Source organism: Ochotona curzoniae, unplaced genomic scaffold (assembly GCF_017591425.1).
Source record: "Ochotona curzoniae isolate NIBS_2020 unplaced genomic scaffold, NIBS_Ocur_1.0 contig_1014, whole genome shotgun sequence".
Lineage (NCBI taxonomy): Eukaryota > Metazoa > Chordata > Mammalia > Lagomorpha > Ochotonidae > Ochotona > Ochotona curzoniae.
This window is the reverse complement of record NW_024464920.1, coordinates 35,960,593-35,980,818: the sequence shown is the minus strand read 5'-3', so window position 1 is coordinate 35,980,818 and position 20,226 is coordinate 35,960,593. Positions and strand designations below refer to the sequence as shown.

General features: G+C 53.4%; 1 protein-coding gene across 1 annotated transcript; it reads right to left on the bottom strand.

Moving 5' to 3' along the window:
- Nucleotides 1–393: 393 nt before the first annotated feature.
- On the bottom strand, nucleotides 394–16,867 carry AVIL (advillin). Its single transcript, XM_040982774.1, has 19 exons — nucleotides 16,721–16,867; nucleotides 15,449–15,523; nucleotides 14,710–14,906; nucleotides 14,009–14,117; nucleotides 13,809–13,919; nucleotides 13,430–13,632; nucleotides 12,140–12,218; nucleotides 11,903–12,001; nucleotides 11,075–11,228; nucleotides 10,882–10,982; nucleotides 9,632–9,769; nucleotides 9,370–9,528; nucleotides 8,291–8,470; nucleotides 6,605–6,750; nucleotides 6,344–6,488; nucleotides 5,429–5,617; nucleotides 3,532–3,600; nucleotides 2,239–2,364; nucleotides 394–955 (listed from the first exon to the last, which is right to left on the bottom strand). The coding sequence occupies exons 1-19, from the start codon at nucleotides 16,784–16,786 to the stop codon at nucleotides 842–844; spliced, it is 2,460 nt and encodes an 819-aa protein (XP_040838708.1). The 5' UTR covers nucleotides 16,787–16,867; the 3' UTR covers nucleotides 394–841.
- Nucleotides 16,868–20,226: the final 3,359 nt, after the last annotated feature.

Below are 20,226 nucleotides of genomic sequence, written 5' to 3'. Positions count from 1 at the left end.
TTCAGACTTTAGGGTGTGGAGTGTGGGCTCATCTGGTGGCTGTGGGGGCTCAGGGCATGCACCATGGGTGGGTGTGTAGTGGGCTGTGGGGGCTGGTGGCATGCACCCTGGGTGGGTGTGCAGTGGACTGTGGGAGCTCATGGTATACACCTGAGTCTGGTTGTTTCACAGGCTTACTGTTTCTCACATGGATGGTGGGGTGTGGGTGTGAGGATTGTGAGGTTTCCTGGACAGCTGTAAGGCAGTTAGGGACATTCTTGGCCCAGAGTTTGGGACCACAGCGGCCCAGTTACCCAGGGAGCTCATTCTCCATCACCCCTCACTTTCCAATGGGATGAAATATCACCGTGACATGCAAACCCCAGATACCAAAATAAGCCCCAGATGCTTGCACTGTTGCCTTTATTTGAAAATTTAAAAATGCTCTCACATGACAGATCTGACATTTAGATCTTGACCTTGGCGAACATGGGCTAACACACTCTACGTTCAATAGGTTTCAGAAATTCTGAACCTAAGTCTAGGTCCTGGCACCATACTAACCATTTTAAGCTTAGTTTTTTGGGGGGAGGTTCTCTCTTTTCGACATCTCCTGAGTCATGCAATTTGCTCTCTTTAGCTAGAAGGCCGCAAAACCCACGAAGTGGGTGGTTAACATTTTCAGTGTTTAACCACCAAGGGATGCAAAGATGAGGGGAGAACAAAATGGAGGCCATGCTGGCCTTTGCAGATGCTTGTACCGACAGTGAAGGAGCTGTGTTAGGGAGAGGTTGGCAGGGGATTCTCTGCTGCCTCTTTCTGCTCTCTTCTTTGGCTGGGAAGTTCCCTCTGCCCACCTGCCTCAAAAAAGGCCCTTTTCTTTCTTGAGTTGGAGCTGCTTCCAGCCGGGCAGAGCAGCAAACTGCCCCCTTGGGATGCCGAACACAGCCACAAAATCCTGGTCGGAGAGGTAATTCTAAGGGAGCAAGCACAGTTTGTAGTTAGAGGGAAGGTGTGACTTCCGTGGGTGCCACCAGGAGCGACGCTGGAAGAGGCAGGAAGGGGGAAGGGCTGTCCTGCGAGGATCTTTGTAGGAGGAGGTGAGATGAATTCCTCCAGAAAGCTGTCATGGACTTGAGGGACGCATAGGAGAGGTGTCCTGCAGTCTGTGGGGGCCCAGGTGGCCTGTGCTCACAGTCCTAGCTAATACCAGTCTGTTGCCAGAAGAACGGGAAACGGCTTCTAGAAGATGGGTGAATCTCAGATGTGAGACAGGGGAAGGAGGATGGAGAGCTATGCTGAGTGAGGCTCTTCCTTGCTTCCTATTTTCATGAGCGTATTTACCCAGAAATCTTCACATGCAAGATCAGGCAGATCTTGCTGAGAGCATGCACTTCTAACATTTATGCCTTTGTAAAGACTATTTTCAAGGCAAAGATGATTAATACCATGTCCAGAAAGTTGTTAGAGCCCAGATATTTAAGGGCTGTTAGAAGCAACATGGTGGGAAATCTAGACTTCCCCAATCAACTCCTTTAAGGGGAAAATGAATTCATTCCTTCAGTGTGGATGTGTTAACTCGACTGAAACTCGGGAAGTGCCAGCCAGGCACAGTTTTAGGTGCTGAGACTAGGACAGTGAATAAGACGAAAGGATGCTACTAGAGGCGATAAAAGCGCGGAAGGAAGTGTAAAGGGACCGGAGCCATGGAGGCAAGGAGTAGCAGAACTCAGGGAAGTTGGGGGCCATGATGCTGGAGCCAAGGCCTAACTGGCAGAAGGGAGCTGGCTCTGTAACGAGCTGAGAGAAGGATGTGTTTGCAGGTGCACTAGCAAATGTAAAGGCTGCCAGGCTAGCATCACTCTGTGCAGGGAGCAGGGGCCAGGAAGTAAAGCGGGTACTGATGTGTGAGATGGGACAAGAGCGGTAGCAAGGGCCACGCTGCAAGGTCAGCGGACTCTTCTATGAACAGTGGGGAGTCGTTTGATGTGTTTTCAGTGGTATTTGTCTTAAAAGATGCTCACACTTTCCCATGGGAGATGGGTTGCAGCTATGGGTGAAAAACAGTAGGAACACAACAGCGTACCATAGCTGGATTTGCCAGTGGCAGAAAGGGGGAGGGGAATGGACCCAGGCTGGAGAGAGACTAGAGCAAGCCTTGGCAGTGGGGGTTGAACTACTCAGTAGCTCTAGTTGTACAGCAAGGGCCAGCCCCGTGCCAGGACCATCCTGTTTATTCCACTTGCACTGGGCACTCACCTCCTTTTTGGCAGGGTTCACGCCCTCAGGCAGCTCCTGAGGCTGCTTTTTCAGCAGAATTTCTACAGGATAGTATTTTGGCTCACTGTCCTCGGAATCCAGGGAAAGGGTTGCATTCTTCATGTCCTGGATAGGAATGTAGACACTGAGAAGAAAGGCCACTCGGTTTGTGTGTGGGGAGGGGGAGCAGAGGGGGCTGGTATTGAACATGGTGACACTACCTTGTGCCTCGTAATCACTTGGAGCAGACCAGTGCCCAGCCCTGGCTGCGCATATCGAACCTTGGGAAGCTGACAATGCTCCAGGGTTGGAGCTGCCTTCTTGGGAAGGCTGCTTAGCAAGCACAAGGAGATGCTGCTCTCCCCAGTTTGGCATATGTCTTCATCTAGACACTGGAATCCCTCATGCTGTCGGGCACCTTGATTCAGGGCCCTGCATTTCCAGCCTCTAAAGGTCTTCAGGTTGGAGTCGTACTTGACTTAAGCACAATTTAAAGACCCCACAGCCCCTGCAGCTTTGGGACCTGGGCTTGGAGCAGAGCCAGGACGACACTACCAGATGGTGGGACACCTGATGCTGTGCATGCCGCCCGGCTTTAAAGCTGTCGGGTTCCTGGCCAGAGGCTCTGCTTCTGGTAACCATTGCTTTATTTATATTTACCAAATGCACACTCCTCTCCTTGTCTACTTTGATGCGAAGGTTATTTTTTAATGAGTAAGGAATCAAGTCTTAGAGTCAGGCTCCTCATCAGACCACCTTCCTGAACTGAGAACAAAACTACTGTCTTAAAAATAAAGGCTGGCACTGTCGTGTCATGGCTAAGCCTCCGCCTACGATGCTGGTGCCCCAGATGAGCAGAGATTTGAGCCTAACTACTCTGTCTGCAGTGCAGCTCCCTGCTAATGTGCCTGGGGAAGCAGCAGAAGATGCTCCAAGTCCTCAGGCCCCTGTGCCCACATGGGAGACCTGAAAAGAGCTCCTGGCACCTGCCTTTGGACTGGTTCGGCTCTGATCATTGCAGCCATTTGGGGAGTGAACCAACAGATGGAAGATCTCCCTCTCTTTCTTCTGTCATTCTGCCTTGCAGATAAATAAATATTTTGTTAATTATTTTTACTTGAAAGGCTATATCACTGGTCTGGTCTGAAATAAGTAATTAAATCTTTAAAACCAAGTGGGGGGGGGGGACCCAAGCAGACAGCTAGTGAAGTACTAAGAAGGACACAGTGGGGTTTGGCCCTGTGGTGTCAGCAGTGTGACTTTATTCTCCAGGAGCCGACCCCACTGACTCACGGCAGTGATTCTCCGAATGGCAGCCGCGTCTCCTAGCTCTTCTTTCAGTTGTTCGTAGGATTTTCCTTCCTAAAAAGAGGAAACACAGAATGAAGGGCTGCTGAGAGGCAAGTGACACCCGACATCTCTTTAGCATCTTCAAGAAAAGCAGACAAGTTTGAGGACCTCGGCATCTCAGGGGCAGGTGAAAATAATCTGTCATGGACAACGTGGTCTGCATCCCCTGATGGCGCCCTCAGTCCTCTGTGCAGGAAGTGAAGGCCAAGAAGCTGGGCCGGAGCTGTGGAGCACCAGGTTAGGGGCTAGCGCTGCAAGAGCACTAGATTAAGCCTCCTGCAATGCTGGCGTCCCCAAATGGCGCTGGCTCGAGCTTTGGCTGCTCGACTTCTGATCCAGCTCCCTGCTAATGTGCCTGGGAAAGCAGCAGAGGATGGTCCAAGTGCTTGGGCCCTTGCACCCTCATGAGAGCCCCAAAAGAAACTCCTGGCTCCAGGCTTTGGATTGGCCTAGCTCCTGTCATTTCAGTTATTTGGATAGTGAACAGAGAACAAAAGATCTCTCTTTATCTTCCTGGAGTGGTAGCCTAGTGGCTAAAGTCCTCACCTTGAACGTGCCAGGATCCCATATGGACGCTGGCTTTAATCCCTGCTGCCATTCTTCCCATTCAGCTCCCTGCTTGCAACCTGGGAAAGCAGTCAAGGGCAGCCCAAAGCCTTAGGACCCTACACCTGCATGGGAGACCTGGAATAAGCTCCAGGCTCCTGGCTTTGAATCAGCTCAGCTCTGGCTGTTGTAGCCACTTGGGAAGTGAATCATCAGATATATATCTTAAAGCTTAAACAAAATTAGAGGGCCCAGCACAATATCCTATTGGCTAAATCCTCGCCTTGCAACCTCTGGGATACCATTTGGGCACCAGTTTGTGTATCGGCTGCCCCACTTCCCATTCAACTCCCTGCTTGTGGCCTGGGAAAGCAGCCTAGGATGGTCCAAAGCCTTTGGACCTTGCACCTGCGTGGGAGACCCGGAATAAGCTCCAGGCTCCTGGCTTTGAATCAGCTCAGCTCTTGCTGTTGTGGTCACTTGGTGAGTGAGGCCGTGGATGGAAGATCTTTCTCTGTTTTTCCTTCTCTCTGTAAATCTGACTCTCTAATAAAAATAAATAAATCTTAATTTTTTTAAGGACTTATTTTTATTGGAAAGGCAGATATTCAGAGAGGAGGAGAGGCAGAGAGGAAGATCTTCCATCCAATGGTTCACTCCCCAAGCAGCCACAGCGACCAGAGATGAGCTGATCTGAAACCACGAGCCAAGAGCTTCTTCCAGGTCTCCCACACGGGTACAGGGTCCCAAAGCTTTGGGCCGTCCTTGAATGCTTTCCCAGGCCACAAGCAGGGAGCTGGATGGGAAGCAGGGCCGCCGGGATCAGAACCGGCGACCATATGGGATCCTGGCATGTTCAAGGCTAGGACTTTAATCGCTATGCCATAGCGCCAATCCCAAAAATAAAGAAATCTTTAAAAGCATTTTTTTTTTAAATTAGAAAAAGTTGACTTCTTGCTATTGGTTATGATGACTTTGGCAAATAACTTCTCCCACTGAATGCCTCAGTTATGAAGTGGGAACAGTGCCATGTTGGCTATCAGAATGGCTGTAAAAATAAATGAATGGGGTGTGGTTATGATAAGATAGTGCTTAGTGCTTCACACCCCTGGTAGCTGCTAACAAACATGCTCACTGGATTTACTGCTGGAAAGGAAGTGGTGAGAAAGGGAGTAATGTGGCAGAGCGGGCAGGTGGTGGTGGGGATGTCCTGCATCCTCTCCCCTCCCCCACAGAGCCCTGATCTCCGAGCTCCCTGGCAAGCAGGCAGGCATCTCCCCAGCTCCGTTCTTACGCTCCAGATGTGAGGGTCCCAGGCCAGGAACCAGCCGGTGAAGGTGGGCGGCTCGAAGCCCTGTTTGATGATCAGGATGGGGGTGTCAGCATCCCGGCCGCCGGGGTGAGTGTGCAGATACTCCTGGGCTGTTGCCAGGGCCCTCTCCTTCTCTGTGGCGTTGGCCTCAGCCCCGATCCACAGGAACACCTGTTGTGGCACGGGTTTCCTGCGTTTCTCTGAGCTTGTTCCGGGAACTGTGTTTCAAGCCCATCACACTGTCCCATCTTTCCCCCCTCAGCAATTCACAGTCACAGAGAATGGCCTGACTTGTTCAGCAGGGAGACAGACTTTTCCAGAATCCCTGGGTGTCTGTCATCATCTTGGCTTAGGGCATCACCCGATCTCCATCTCCAAACCCGAGCTCTCCCTTGAACTTGGGCTTCCCGAATCCAACCTGTGGCCGGACCCTCCTGGCTGCCTCTGGGCAAAGACACATCAACCGTCCTCGCCCAAACTAAGCTCTCCTCTTCTGAACCAGTGCCTGGCTGAGCATCCCCTTGTGGTCACTGGTGGCCATCCAGGCACATACCGCTGGGAGGCGTGCTGGAACACGCTAGTATCCCCAGAGATGCCAGTCCTTTCTGCATGTGGTACCCATTACTATTGCCCCTGCTATGCTCTGGAAAGGCTGGCTTTGCCAAAACAGAGGGCAGGGGTTGGAGAATGCCCAAGACAGCAAGGCTTTAAACACCTCCTGTTCTGTTCTTTACTGGCCTCACAGCAAAGTAGATGCCTCCCACGGGGTCACCACTGACAGGTGTGGGATTGAGTCGGGGATGGTCTGGGGCTCCCTGGAGTTAACCCTGAGGTTGTGCGGTTAACAACCTCAACCTCCACTAGAGGGAACTCCTGGGCCTGGTGGCTGCTTCTTACCTGGTCCCAAGTGTCCAACAGCATCACATCACTCGGTTCTAAGTCGTCCTGGTTAAAGTCCGTGACCTCAGTGACCACGAAGCGGCCGGTCTTGTTGGAACACTCAAAGAGCCGGGGCTGGACGTCCAGCTCTTCCTGCTGCAGTCTGTAACACAGCCGGTGGGCAGACCCTCTCAGCCGTTTGGAAACGGAGAGACGGTGGGCTTTGTTGCCGTTCACCAGCCTGGCCGGCAGGGGGCGCCCAGGAGCGCGCCGTCCCACCTTTTGTCGTTGGCGTAGGGAGTCTTCCCTCCCAGGAGGTCCCAGAAGGCAGCCGGTTCCTGGCCCTCGGCCACAGTGTCCTCTGCACCATCACAGAGAAGCACGGCTAGTTCCTTAGCCATTGCCCGCTCGTCCCCGCTAGACCCCTGTGAGTGGGGTAAAACACAGGTCAGCGGCACCAGGGCATCCAGGTGTTGGATGAGAAGCTTCTAGAATGATAAGCCAGCTGGGATCAGCCTTATAGGAAACGGGTATGCTGTGATGCTGGGAAGAGGGGGAGGAGCAGACTGTGGACCTGTGGTGGGTGTTGCCAGGAGTCACTTTCTATTTCACTTTCAGTTTTAAGGTGTTTGGGCTTCTATTCTCATGTTTTGGTTTTTATTTATTTTTTTTTTTCTGGAGAAAAATGAATTTGAATGATGACATATAGTAAAATAAACTCATTCTGGCATGCAGTCCTATGAGCCTTGACAAACACATAGATTCGAGTTGCCACACTTCAGTCAAGATCCGCAGCCCTGCCACCCACATTCCCCTGCATTCCCTTAGGGATCAGCCCCCTGAATCTTTGCCTCTGGCAGCCACTACCCTGTCCTCCATCTCTAGTTTTGCCTTTTTGCAGAAGGCCATAACGGAGCCACAATCTTCAGCCTCTGCATCTGGCTTCCCTCCCCCAGCTGGAGGAATCTGAGATTCATTCTCGTGATTGTGTAGTGGGTCCTTCATTTTTACTCCCTGGTTTTTATAACTTGCTTCTATTTGAGAGACAGAAAGAGCAAGAGCAACCATCTGCAGGTTAATTCAAAATGGCTTGGATGGGGCCAGGTCAGAGCCAGGAGTGGGGAATGCAGTCTGGGTCTCCTGCAGGGGAAGGGACCCAATGGCCTGAGCTGTCCCAGATGCCTCCTGGGAGCTGTGCTTGCAGGAAGCCAGAGTCAGAGTTGGAGCTGGTGTTGGACCCAGGTGCTCTGATACTGGACACGGGCATCTTAACAGTTAGACATCTGCCCTGTCTGTCCTTCGCCATTACTGAATAGTGTTCCTTTATATGGATGTACCACTCTTGACCCGTTTTCCAGCTGGGTTTTTCCCAGTGTGGTGGTAACACATAGAGGTGCTATACACATTTGTGCACAGCTTTTGGAATGAGGGTAGCTTACTATTTCACTTGGGCCAACACCCAGGGTTGGATGGCTGGGACATATGGTCAACACAAGTTCACTCTCACAAGAACCTGTCAGGCTGCTTTCCAAGCGCTGTCCCATTTTGTGTTCCTACAGCACTGATGGAAGCTCCTTCTGCTCTGCCTGAAACCCACACCATTGACTCCTGTAGCCACGTAAGCAGAGTGGCCAATAGTGCCTCATGGTAGCTTTAAAAAATTCTTTATTTCAGGCCAGTGCTGTGGTGTAGTGGGTAAAGCTGTCTCCTGCAGTGTTGGCATTCCCTATGAGCACTGATTCGAGTCTGATCCAGCTCCCCACTGATGTGCCTGGGAAAACAGGAGAGGATTGCCCAAGTGCTTGGATCTCTGAACCCATGTGGGAGACCCAGAAGGAGGTTTGCTGGCTTCTGAAGGCTTTGGATCAGTCCAGCTCTGGCTGTTGGGGCCATTTGGGGAGTAAACCAGCGGATGGGCTCTGATGGGCCTGTGTGGAAGCTGAGCCTGGGGCGGGGCACCCCTACCTTGCCGCACCACAGGTAGTGCTCCGCTTGGGTCCGCAGCAGGAACACATCGTTGGAGTTGAGGGAGGAAGCAAAGGCTGGTACCTCCACGGCCTTGGTGTTGGATTTGTTGTTTCCTCGAATCTGGAAGAGTCTCACTGGAGGTTCGGGCTCAGCATTTCCCTTCCTGGAAGTCCCTCCCTGGAGAGAAGAAGGAGAGTGGAGTTGGGACCCACAGGAGCACAGCCCTGCGCTGGCCGTGGGGACCTTGGACACATGTGACCACTGTCCCTACACCTGAGCTCCTAGGCCAGTGGGAGGGGTCAGGGTGGGCTGTAGCTGGGTGCTCACAACACTGGCTTGCATGGATTTCTTTATTTTACAGATTTATGTAGTTATTTGAAAGGCAGCATTACAGAGAAAGAGAAGAAGAGAGTTCTTCAGTTCACTCTGTAAATGGCTGCATTGGTTGTAGCTGGGCCAGACCAAAGCCAGGAGCCAAGAGCTTCATCTGGATCTTCCAGGTGGGTGCAGAGGCCCAAAGCCTTGGGCCATCCTCTGCTGCTTCCCAGGCACGTTAGCAGGGAGGTAGATTGGCAGTGGAAGTTCTGGGACTCGAACTGGTGCCCACATGGAATGCTGACACTGCAGGCAGTGGCTTAATGTGCTGAGCCACAGCACTGGTCTCCCACACCCCCATCCCCATACTGAGTTTCATCCTGAGAATGTTGTTCCGTGCCAGGCTCAGCACCTGCTGCCATCCTACATCTTTCCTCTGATCCTCATCTTTGCTCTATGAAGTAAGCATCATTTCTTTAGACAGTTGAGGAAGCCAGCACTCAAAGCTGACTAAGGAAAGACAAGGCTTGGGGGCCAGCAGGGGTCAGAGGCCGGTAGACCTTGGATGTGAAGCAGTGGCTGGGACAAGAAGCCCTAGGCGATCGGGATCCCTGGCGTGTCTGAGAGATCCACCCTCTCTTGTCCCTCAGTGTAATCCTGGCCCTGCTTCCCATTGCCCACCTCCCCCTTACTGGTCGGTAAGGTCTCAGCATTTCCACCACCCCTCCACCTCTGGAGTGATCTTCTCTCAGGAGCCTCACCTCAAAGATGACCAGCTTCCCTTTGAAGATGGCCATGAAGTGCCGTGGCTCCTTCCCCATGCTGACCCGGACCTGCACAGGGGCCCCGCCAAACTGCTGGTCTACCTCCACCGCCTGGTATGCTGAGGCTGCCAGCTCATCCTGGGAGGCGTGGCGGCCCTGTGTGCATTGAAGGAGAGGCGAGTCCCGGACCCTGCTTCCCCAACGACCAGGGGAGGCGAATCAGGGTCCAAGGCTGAGAGCTGGGGCCAGGCACACCAACCTGCCAGATGTACAGGATGTGGTGCGGCTTCCTGTTGACCTCGTACGTGTACAGGACCAGATAACAATCTCCCCCATAAAAGAAGCCATACTGTGAGTGGTCCACGGGGACGAGCTCCAGGTTCTCAATTCTCCAGACCTTGGTGGTGGGGGAGAGAGAGATGGTAGCCTGGGTGAGGGCCTGCTGAGCCAGAATCCAGGTGAAGAGGGTGCTCACTCCAGGCACTCCTGCCCCTGTGGTTCTTCTTTCCCAGCAGGGCGTGTTCATCAAAGTTTCATGATCTGAATCCAGTCCCTGGTCAGGTGCACTCTCCCTCTTCCCTCTGCCCTGCCCAGGACTTGGTCTTGCAAGCTAGTGATGGTATTGGGGGGTGTGTACCAGGTGAGTGACCGACAACTGCATGTTTGGGGCTGGGCTGCTCCCCTCATTTGCCTGGAGAGCCCTGTGGGGTTCAGAGGTTACTCCTGAGGTGCCGGAGAGCAAGGAACAGCAAAGGAACTCTGCTCTCACCTCGCCTGAACCTCCTTCTCTTCCGATCCCCCGGCCCTACCCCAGTTCTACACAGCCCAGAGAGCCAGGGCTATCCCCATCTGGCTGTCATGGAATGTGTTAATTAAAAAAATATATTTATTAATAGGGCCAGTGCAGTGGCTGAGATAACTAATCTTCCACCCTCCAAGGGCTGGCATCCCATATGGGTGCCAGTTCATATCCTGGTTATTCCACTTCTCATCCAGCTCCCTGCTTGTGACCTGGGAAAGCAGTGGAGAATGGCATAAGTGCTTCGGACCCTGCACCCACATGGGAAACCTGGAGGAGGTTCCTGGCTCCTAGCTTTAGATCAGCTCGGCTCTAGCTGTCTCGGCCATCTGGGGAGTGAACCAGCAGATGGGAAATTTTTCTTGCTGTCTCTCCTTCTCTCTATAAATTTCCCTTTCCAATGAAAATAAATAAATTTTTTTAAAAGATATTGATTTGAAAGGCAGGTGGAGAGAGGCAGAGAGAAATGAGATTCAGTGCCCAAATGCTCACACCGGCCAGGGCAGGGCCAGGCTGAAGCCAGGAGCTCCGTCTAGGTCTTGCACAGGGGTAGCTGATGCACAAGCACTTGGGCCATCCTCTGCATCTCCCAGGCGCATTAGCAGGGAGCAGCATTGGAAGCAGAAAAGCCAGAACTCAATAGGGCACTCCAACTACATGGGATGCAGCTGTCCCCCAGCCAGAGTCCACCCACTGCGCCCATCCCTCACCTCAACTTTCCCACTGCCATCATCGACCATTCTTTCCTGGGCTGCAACTCCCGGCTTGGTGTGTAGCAAAGTTACATCAAACTTGTCCTGGAAAAACGTAGCTGCAGGGACGGAGTGGGGGAAGGCCAAGTGAGTAAGGGAACATCTGTGTCTGCCCGCCTGTCTGGAGGGCCACGGGTGGGCACAGCCTCACCGATTCTGCCGATGCTGAATGTTTTCCCAAGGCCTGTGGCCTGGTCCTTTACTGTCCACTTTTGAAAGAGCTGCTTGAACATGGCTGACTCAGCCCCGTCATTGACTGTCTCCACGTTGGTGCTGCTGGGGTAGCCCTTCAGCTTGAGGAAGCTCTGCAGATGACACCCCCCACGACAAGATCAGCCCAGAACTATACTGGGCTTGTATTCACCCCTTGGGAAGCCACCTGGTAGGGACCCTCCCCCGTGGGAGGCAGAGCCAGGTTCTAACTCATGCCTGTCTCAGGAACAAGTTGCTTGCCTCACCATAGGACCGGAAGGGAGCAGTATTGGCCTGTGGCCGTTAAGGTAAATGCTTGTGTGGCACCTGCCGAGCAGTGTCCTTCCAAAGCCTGCCACTCTATTGCCTGGGTGTCCTGCCTGTCAGCTCATTTGCAGTTCTGTGAGACCAGCTGAGCTGATTCAGGGTTCTCCACCAAACTCCCCAGCCCCTCGAATGCAGGGCCACTTGCCTTGGTGCCTGCCAACCTTTCACTATTAGCAGTCTCCTTCTGTGAAGCAGGTGCAGTGTGCCCAGTACTGCTCCAAGTCCCCCCAGCTGGGGAGGTGGCAGTGACCCTGTGTTCAGTGTGAGGCAGAGGGTTGGGTATGAAAGGCATCCAGGGGGCAAAGGCAGTCCTGGGTGTGAATTCTGGTCTGTTTGACTCTGAACCTGGTGTGGACAGCTGCAGCACCTGCCCTGGCACTCCGCCCTTCTACCCCCACCCCTGTCTAAAACATCACTGGCTCAGTGAGCCGGACAAGGTTTGTACGTCTGCGCCTCCTACCAGGGCTTTGGCCATGGCCGCCTGCTTCTCAACCTTTGTGGCTCCCCTTCCTTTCCACACGTAGATCTTGGTTCCTCTTTGGTCCAGGATGTAACAGTCCTGAGGCAGGCAGAGGGACACAGGGTTACTGCAGCCCAAGACCGGCAGGAAGTTGCTTGCCCAGGCTGTTTCTGCAGCTTGGGGCTCTGATGCCTCCCCCAGTCCCCATCCCAGAGCATCCACGTGAGTTCTACTTACATTGTGGTTCAGCAAGTCCTGGACCAGTGGCTTCACTGCCACCTCGGTGACGGCCAGCTGTCCAGCTGCATCTGAGACCCTGGAGATGGGGAGAAGTTAGCTTGGGCCTTCTCTGCCAGCTGGGTGTTTTTTGGGCTTTGTGTGTATTTGTGTTTTAAATATTTATTTATTTATGTAGAAGTAGAGAAAGTGTATCCCCACTTGCTGTTTTACTCCCTAAAATGTCCACAATGGTTGGGGCTGAGTTGAACTCAGACTAGAGCTGTGAACTCAGGCTTGGTATGGTAGCTTAGTGGCTAAATCCTCACCTTGATTACGCTGGAATCCCATATGGGTGCCAGTTCATATCTCAGCTGCCTGGGAAAGCAGTGAAGGATGGCCCAAAGCCTTGGGACCCTGCACCCAAGTGGGAGACCCAGAAAAAGCTCCTGGGTCCTGGCTTCAAATCAGCTCACCTCTGGCCATTGTGGTCACTTGGGAAGTGAACCAGTGGACAGAAAATCTTTCTTTTTGTCTCCCCTTCTCTCTATAAATTAAGTTTTCTTATAAAAACAAAATTTTTTTAAAAAAGGGCTGTGAACTCAATCTAGGTTTTCCCTGTGGGTGGCAGGGGCCTAACCAAGCCATCACATTGCCTCCCAGGGTCTGTATTGGCATGGAGTAGAGCAAGGACTTGAACTCAAGCACTCTGAAATGGGTGTATGCTTTGTCCCAGTTATTCTGCAGAGTCTGACTTCCTGAGATGGGCATGGTGTGCACACAGTGTTCTCATCCCTTCTGCAACCCTGGGCACGTCTAGACCAGAGCAGAGGAAAGTCTCCTCCAGGGGTCTCAAGCACCGCCAATAATCAGGGAAGGTAGCTGCTTCGTTGACTGCAGGATCTTCTGGCTGCTCCTAGCAGCTGCATTTGAAAAGGACCAAGACGAAAGCCAGGGCTGGCATTGTGGGTTGAGTGGCTGTTAGCAATGGAGCACTGGTATGAGATCCAATCACCTCCCTGCTAATCCCCTGGGACAGCAGGGGAGGATAACTCCCAGTCCTTGGGCCCCTGCACCCATGTGGGAGAGAGCTGTGGGGAGTCTAGGCTCCTGACTGCCTGACTGTTGTGGCCATTTGAAGACGGAGCCAGCAGATGAAAGATCTGACTCTAACTGCCTGTTATGACCATCAGTCAACCTTGCAAAAATAAAATAAGAAAGCCTGATGCTTACACCCAGAGCAAACAGCCAAGCAGAGCTCCTGGCTCAGTAGGGACCCCTTCCAGTCAGCCACCAGCATAGGGAACTCACTGGTACAGCGTGATGCTGGATTTCTGCTGCTGATCCACGGCCTCATCGGGCAAGGCAGGCTTGATGAGGGTGCGGCGGCCCAGGTTATCCTGGAGGATCTTCATCAGCTCCGGGCTGGCTGCCTCCTGGTCACCCTCAATCACACCTATCTCGGCCCGGCCCCCTCGCTCCCTGTCGCGGATGTCTTTTGCCAGGAGCATGGCCTGTGGAAAAAGCCCAAGAAAGCCTTCAGCTGCTCCTGCTGGCAGTTGAGGGGGAGCAGCCCAGGAGCCCAGGACTGCACCATAGACTCCAAGACTTGGGGCAGAGCTGGTGTGGGGGCAGAGAGGAAGAGGTGCATGCCCTGTGGCCGGGATTACGGGAGAGGAGCAAGTTTTACCTTCAGGCGCTCCCCACTGCTGCTCTCTGGGCCATTCCACTGGAGGATGACCTTCCCCAGGTCTAGCAGGAAGACGTCTCCTAGGTTAAAACTGTCCCAGCTCATGTCCACCTGCAGTTGAAGGTCAGCATGGTTTAGGAGGAAGCTGTGTGGCTGCACTGGACACAGGTCCCTGGTGGCAAGGTGCGGGTGGGGCTCACCTCCATGGCCCTGACGTGTCTCTTGCCCTTCACGTGCAGCAGCCGCTTCACGTCCACTGTGTTGGTCTCCACATGCTTCATGCCTGAGGCCACACCCCCCTTCTTGTAGCTAAGGGAACAGCCATTCTGTTATTCATGGAGCACCTGCCGGGTTCTGTGCCAGATTCTGAGGAGGCAGCTGGGAAGGGCCCAGGGGCATCCTGCACCCTGGGGGTGATGGCAACAAAACCAGCAGAGGCAGGGCCTGGCAAGATGGTCTTAAATCCTACTCGAAGCCCACCAACCCCAGGAATCCTGCCCTGGCATTCACTGGCTCTCAGCCACAGCAGCTGCAGGTCTTGCCTCGGGGTCCCCAGTGACCTCAGCAATGTTTCCTGTGCCCCCTTGCCCTCAGCATCCTCGAGTTCCTGGACTCCGTCCCTTTGTGTTTCATCTCTGCTGCAGAGTTTCTGGGCTAAGCACATTAACTCATGGACCTTCCCCTGGTCTTTTTCTGCTCTGTGTGCTTCACCCCTGCTTCTCTCCCCACCGCGGGCTCCGCCTTAGCAGCTCACAGCTCTTGGACTTGTATTTGGTACAGCACATCCTGTTGTTTGGTGTGATGGCTTTGTTTCAATCGGTGTTTTCCCAACTACTTCCTCCTCACCACCTGGGCATGTGTGGACCCTTGGGTTTCCCTTTGTTCTGTCCTTACTACTCACATGATGCCCTGCTTAAAGTAGCCGCGGAAGGTGTCGGATTCATGGTGCTGGACCTCCCGGTGCTGCACAGGGCTACCACCCAGGTAGTCGTCCAGCTGTGTGGTATAGATGGCAGCACAGCTCTGTTCATCTTGGGAGGAGTCCTTTCCCAGCCAGAAGTGGATGTCCTGGGAGAGGGCACTGCCCACTCTCCGGGTCTGGGACACAGCCAGAGAAGTCGGGTCAGGGACCAGCCGGTCTCATCTCCTTTGCTGCTAGCCCCAGGAACCCGCACAGCATGCACACCATGGCTCATGCTCTAACTTGCCCCTGGCCCAACTCATCGTCCTGGCCCCTGTATAGGTTGGCTATCGTGGCCTGCATTTCAGCAGCCCGCATTCCCTCCTTCCCACCTCCAGCACTGGGCAAAGTTGGCAGCTTGTGGTTCTCAAGTTAAAGGAGACTAGTGGGGCTTTTTGCCTGATTGGGCCAGGGACTCACCCTGCAGGTTCCCTGTGTGTGTCCATCTCTCCATCTGCTCCTCCCCACTGCCCATTCCTGCCTCCATAGGAAGGAACACAACACTTTGGAGCCTCAGATTCTCTGGCCTTCCCCCACTCCAGTGTGGGGCCCTGGGCCCCGGGAGTGGTAAATGCGGTGGTGTGCTCCACACACAGCTGGGGCCAGCTTGCTGCCTGTTTGCCCTCACCAACAGCTCTCCCAGCAGAGTTCGGGCTGGACTGGGGAGAGAGGTGCTCACCGAGAGGATGATGTAGCAGTCCCCTTCATAGAAGGTGCCGTGGGCGCTCATGGGTACCAGAGCCAACTCCATCTTCTGGAAGGAACAAGGGGTGTGTGCAGGCTGCATCTCTCCTGCTACCCCCACCCCTATATCTCTGTAATTTGGTATAGGGGGCAGGGGAGAGGGGGCAGCTGGGCACAGAGTTAGCAAGCCCCTCCCTGTTCCCCACCCCTCACCCCACCAGCACCTGCCAGCTCTGCCCTTTTTCTTCTCTGGGTTCTGAATCTGGGTCTCTGTCCTGGTATGCCTGCCCTGCTCCCCAGGGCCACCTGTGTGTCTCACCTTGCCTAACTTGAGCTGCCCACAGCTCTTTGTAGGACGGGGAGCTGGATGTAAACTGCCAAATCCAGCCTCTCTGAGCATTTGTGTCAATGCCCCCAGCTCTGACACCTGGGGTCTGCAGGGCTGTGGCACGTGAGGAAGACCCTGGAGAGAGTGTCCCATCCTTGGGCGTGTGCATAGAGCCCAGCTGGTCACTGTGCACACAGCTTGTGTCCCAGGAGGTCATCTGTGCAGGCTCAGGTGGGTTTGTATCCCTCTCCAAAGGAGGTGCACCTGCAGCCTCAGCTGGGTGTGTTCAGTGCAAAATGAATGCCATACGGCAAAACGTGAAGCACTGCACACATCTCGGTGCCTGGGAATTTTAAAATAAACTGGGAACCTGGCAACTGTGGGCTCGTTAGAGAGCCTTGACTCCCCTTCCTAAATGATGGTGTCCCAGTGAGGGGTCCCTGTTGTGCTTCATGCTGCAGTGACCTGGTGGGGGTGGGGCTCAGAGCAGGCTCAAGGGTGAGGAGGCTATCCTCTCATGTTGGGGAGCTCAGAGTCACCCAGAAGGGCTCAGGCCCAGGAAAAGTGGTGACTAATGCCCCCCTTGGGACAGTACCCCCACCCACACCAGGCAGAGTGCCCTGGTAGAAAAATAAAAAAAGTTCCACTGTTCTGACCACAGCAGCCAGGAGTCTGCTGGCTCTGGGGTAGGCTCTTGGGGTTCTGTCCATCCCTCCAGGGTGTGCACTGGGGTGCAGACTCACTGAGCAGGATCACTGAGGCTGGATTAAGGATGAGTTTGATTTTGCTGGCAACGTTTCTTCCACCTCCCACCCACCTGCTTGGAGCCCACAGGAGGGGCCAGGTCTAGGCAAATGTGCACTTTGAGGCTGCCCCGTGCTGTCCCCAAACCGTCTAGCAGAGCCCCGGGCCAGCTGGCCGCGGCCCAGCCCAGCTCACCTCTATCCTCCAGGTGATGATGCCAGGGTCGGTGCCTACGGCCTTGAAAGCGCTGCTCAGAGACATGGTGTGTGTCTTCCTGGGACTGAAATGTCACAGGGTGGCAGGGGACGTCATGTCGATGCCTCTGGCCATGACCATCAGCTCAGTTTTTCTCCCAGGTCATTCCCTGCCATGCCTTGGGGTAGTGCATCCTTGTACCAGGCCACATCCACATGTGCAAATTCACGAGGTGAGCGAAGTAGAATTTGCATCTCACCCCCAAAGCCATGTGGAGATTAACTGCAACCTCTCCCAAACAGATCAAAATCCAGGTCCCTGGGCCCTCTACAGTGGGTTCCTGAACTTCCTCTTTCGACTTTTCCGAAACCATCCTAAAACTCAATCCTTCCTGCTCTTACACTGTGCCAAAATCCTGACAGAAGAGAAAGGCAAGGCTGGGTTTGGGATAAAGAGGAAGCAGGTGTGACCCAGCCTTGCCAGTGGACAGGTGGCCGCCCTGTCTCTTGCTCATGCACTGCCCCCTCCCAGCCCAGACCTCTAAGCCATGGGTCTATCTGGGAGAGTTCAGCTATAGCCCTCTCGTTACTCCAGGATCATGCAAGGCAGGGAGGAAGTGGGGAAGGGACACGCATGTGAATTGTGGTCCATCTGTACCCAAGGTGTGGCCCAAGTCACGAAGCTTTTGGAACTTCATGTCCATGGTCACACTGACACTTCATGCAATGAACACCTCTTGCCATTTTGACAACCTTCAGGGTTAATGAATCTTATATCAGTTTCTTCCAAAGGAAGGGAAAAGGATGAGATGGATGGATTCACATAGGATCAAATCACCCAGGAAGTGCTATGTGGGTTTTGCTTTTTGGTGGTCCAAAGCTGACTGTCTCCTCTGCTGAGGAGAGCGCGTTCGAGTGTTCTTTTTCGAAGCCTTCATGCGTGAGGCCGGGCTGGCAGAACATGTGACATTATCTAGTCTGGACTTTAGCAAAAATAAAAAGCAAATTCCCTTTGTCTGCTGCCATAGCAGGACTAAAGCAGAGCAGTGAGGCGGAGCAGCCAGTGTTTGAGGGATGACTCTTGTGGCCCCACCCAGCTGAGAACTGCCAGGAAACAGTTGTTTGTGTTCCCTTCAGACAGGCAGGCAATGCCCTGACCCAGCCAGGGGATGGGCACCAGGACAGCAGATTTATCCGTGCAAGACAGAGACATGGCAGGCCCCTGGGAGCCGCTCTGCTTGTGCAGATTCCAACGGTCAGAGCATCAGAGCGAGGGCCCGAGGCCGCCCTTCTCAGCTGGGACTTGGGAATCAGGAGGCATCTCTCTGGGCCAGGGACCCCAAGTGCTAGAGGATAAACTCCAGGAAGGGACTTCTTGTTACTCTGCAGCACTCAGAAAATAATTCCATCAGGAACCCCCAAACCTGGCGCGCTCTCTCTCTCCTCCCGTCACTTTGTAAGCCTTTGAGAATGTTACAGAAACCCTGACCTGGGGTGCAGGTTTGAAATTCTGGGCAATTCTTGGAGAAGCCCCTAGTGTCAGACCCTGTGCCGAGGAAGCTGGCTTTAACTTTGGCTTCACCTTTAACCACTCGGCCCATGGGATAAGTGAAAGGGGGTCTTCTCACTTTCACTTCTTGTCTCTTAAAAATGAATCTTCTCACAACTTCTCAAAAGGAAGCCTGAGGAGTTCATTACCAACTCCCAGTTCAACCCTTTCAAGCCCTTATGCCCAACACCAAAACCAAGAAATTTGGATTTCTGTAACTTCGTCGCTCCTCCCCCTCCTGACATACACCAGAAACCAGGCAGACCTTACCTCGCTTTCTCTCAGGGCCTCCCGGCTTCCCAGCGAGGGAGCAGTAGGGGAAGGGCTACCCCAGGGTGCGAGGCTCCAGGTCCCACAGCTTTAGTGGAGTAATGGCTGCTCAGACACCGGGTTATATTTGCTTGTGTTTGCATCTTAACTGCATTTGCCTAGTCCTGGCCAATCACAGCCAGCCGAGCTAGCCCTGGGCTTGCCTTATTCCAACCAGAGGGGAAGCGTTTTCTATTCCTATTCAAAACAGCAAACACAACCAGAACAGACTTTTAAAGGCTTCTGTTCTAACTCCAGCTCCACACCCTCATCTATTGATTCTTTTTAAAAGCACAGTCCATCAATAATGCACGAAGGAGGGAGGATATGAAATGTACCATATTGTAGATATGGATGCATTATGCTGATGACAGGAGGCCGGGCTGGAGCTGCTTGCTGAGAGCCTGGGATATCCAAGGCTGGCAGCAGCCTCCTTGATAAGCTTCTGGATGTTTCTCAGAGGGAGGGGAAGTCTGGGAGAGGTGCTGGGAGTATGTTATCAGGTGGCTCTGTTTAGCTGTTTGGGGTCTCCACTCGTCACACTGCCCTCATGCCTCTGGAGTACTTTAGAACATGCGACATGCAAGAACCACTCATGGTTCTCAATTTCAGGGTCCTGGTTCGAACCATTTCTGGGTCCTGCCCAGTGGTCAATCGGACATCAAGGACATGCTAATAGAGCAGCCGGACAACAACCGAATGCATTCCCCATGGGAGTGGCAAAAAGCTATGGGAGCTCTACTTCTGTAACCTTGGGCGCAGCACATTCTTAGCTGGTGTCCCTACAGTGCAGGGACCTGCCCCGCCCAGCCATCCATAGCTCGGCCATTTTGGCTTCATCATGGCTAGAGAGGTTGCCAGGGAAAACAGCAGTGTCCAGAAGTTCCCATTCCTAGATGGGCTTTAATTTATTTTTCACTTGTTTGAAAGACAGAGGAGAAACATCTTTGACTCCTTAGTCCAATCCCAAAATGACCCCAAAAACGTCACTAGAGGGCCTGGTGTGATGGCTCAATGGTTAAATCCTCGCCTTGCAAGGATTTGGATCCATATGGGGGTTGGTCTGTGTCCCAGCTGCTCCCCTTCCCACCCAGCTCCCTGCTTGTGGCTTGGGAAAGCAGCCGAGGATGGCCCAAAGCTTTGGGACCCTGTACCCACATGTAAGACCTGGAGGAAGCTCCTGGCTCCTGTTAGCTCAGCTCTGGCCGTTGCAGCCATTTGGGGAGTGAACTAGTAGATTGAAAATCTTTCTTTCTGTCTCTCATTTTCTGTAAATCTGCCTTTCCAATAAATCTTAAAAAAAAAAAAGGGGGGGTGGGGGGGCCCAGCATGATAGTCTAGTGGCTAAAATCCTAGTCTTACATGCACTGGGATCCCATATAGGCGCTGGTTTGTGTCTTGGCAGCCCTGCCTCCCATCCAGCTCCCTGTCTGTGGCCTGGGAAAGCACTGGAGGATGGGCTAAGACCTTGGGACCCTGTGCCCACATGGGAAGCCCAGAGGAGGCACCTGGCTCCTGGCTTCAGACTGGCTTGGCTCTGGCCGTTGTGGCCACTTGGAGAGAATCAGTGGACGAAGATCTTCCTCTATATCTCCCTCCTCTCTGTATATCTGACTTTCCAATAAAAATCAAATAAAATCCTTAAAAAA

What these genes read in the sequence shown, in the direction of transcription:
- AVIL (XM_040982774.1), bottom strand. Translation starts at nt 16,786, where the DNA reads ATGTCTCTGAGCAGCGCTTTCAAGGCCGTAGGCACCGACCCTGGCATC. An exon ending in GACACGTCAGGGCCATGGAG is followed by an intron (nt 13,920 to 14,008) that starts GTGAGCCCCACC and finishes CTTCAACTGCAG; the next exon opens with GTGGACATGAGCTGGGACAG. An exon ending in ACATCCTGTACATCTGGCAG is followed by an intron (nt 9,529 to 9,631) that starts GTTGGTGTGCCT and finishes CAATGCACACAG; the next exon opens with GGCCGCCACGCCTCCCAGGA.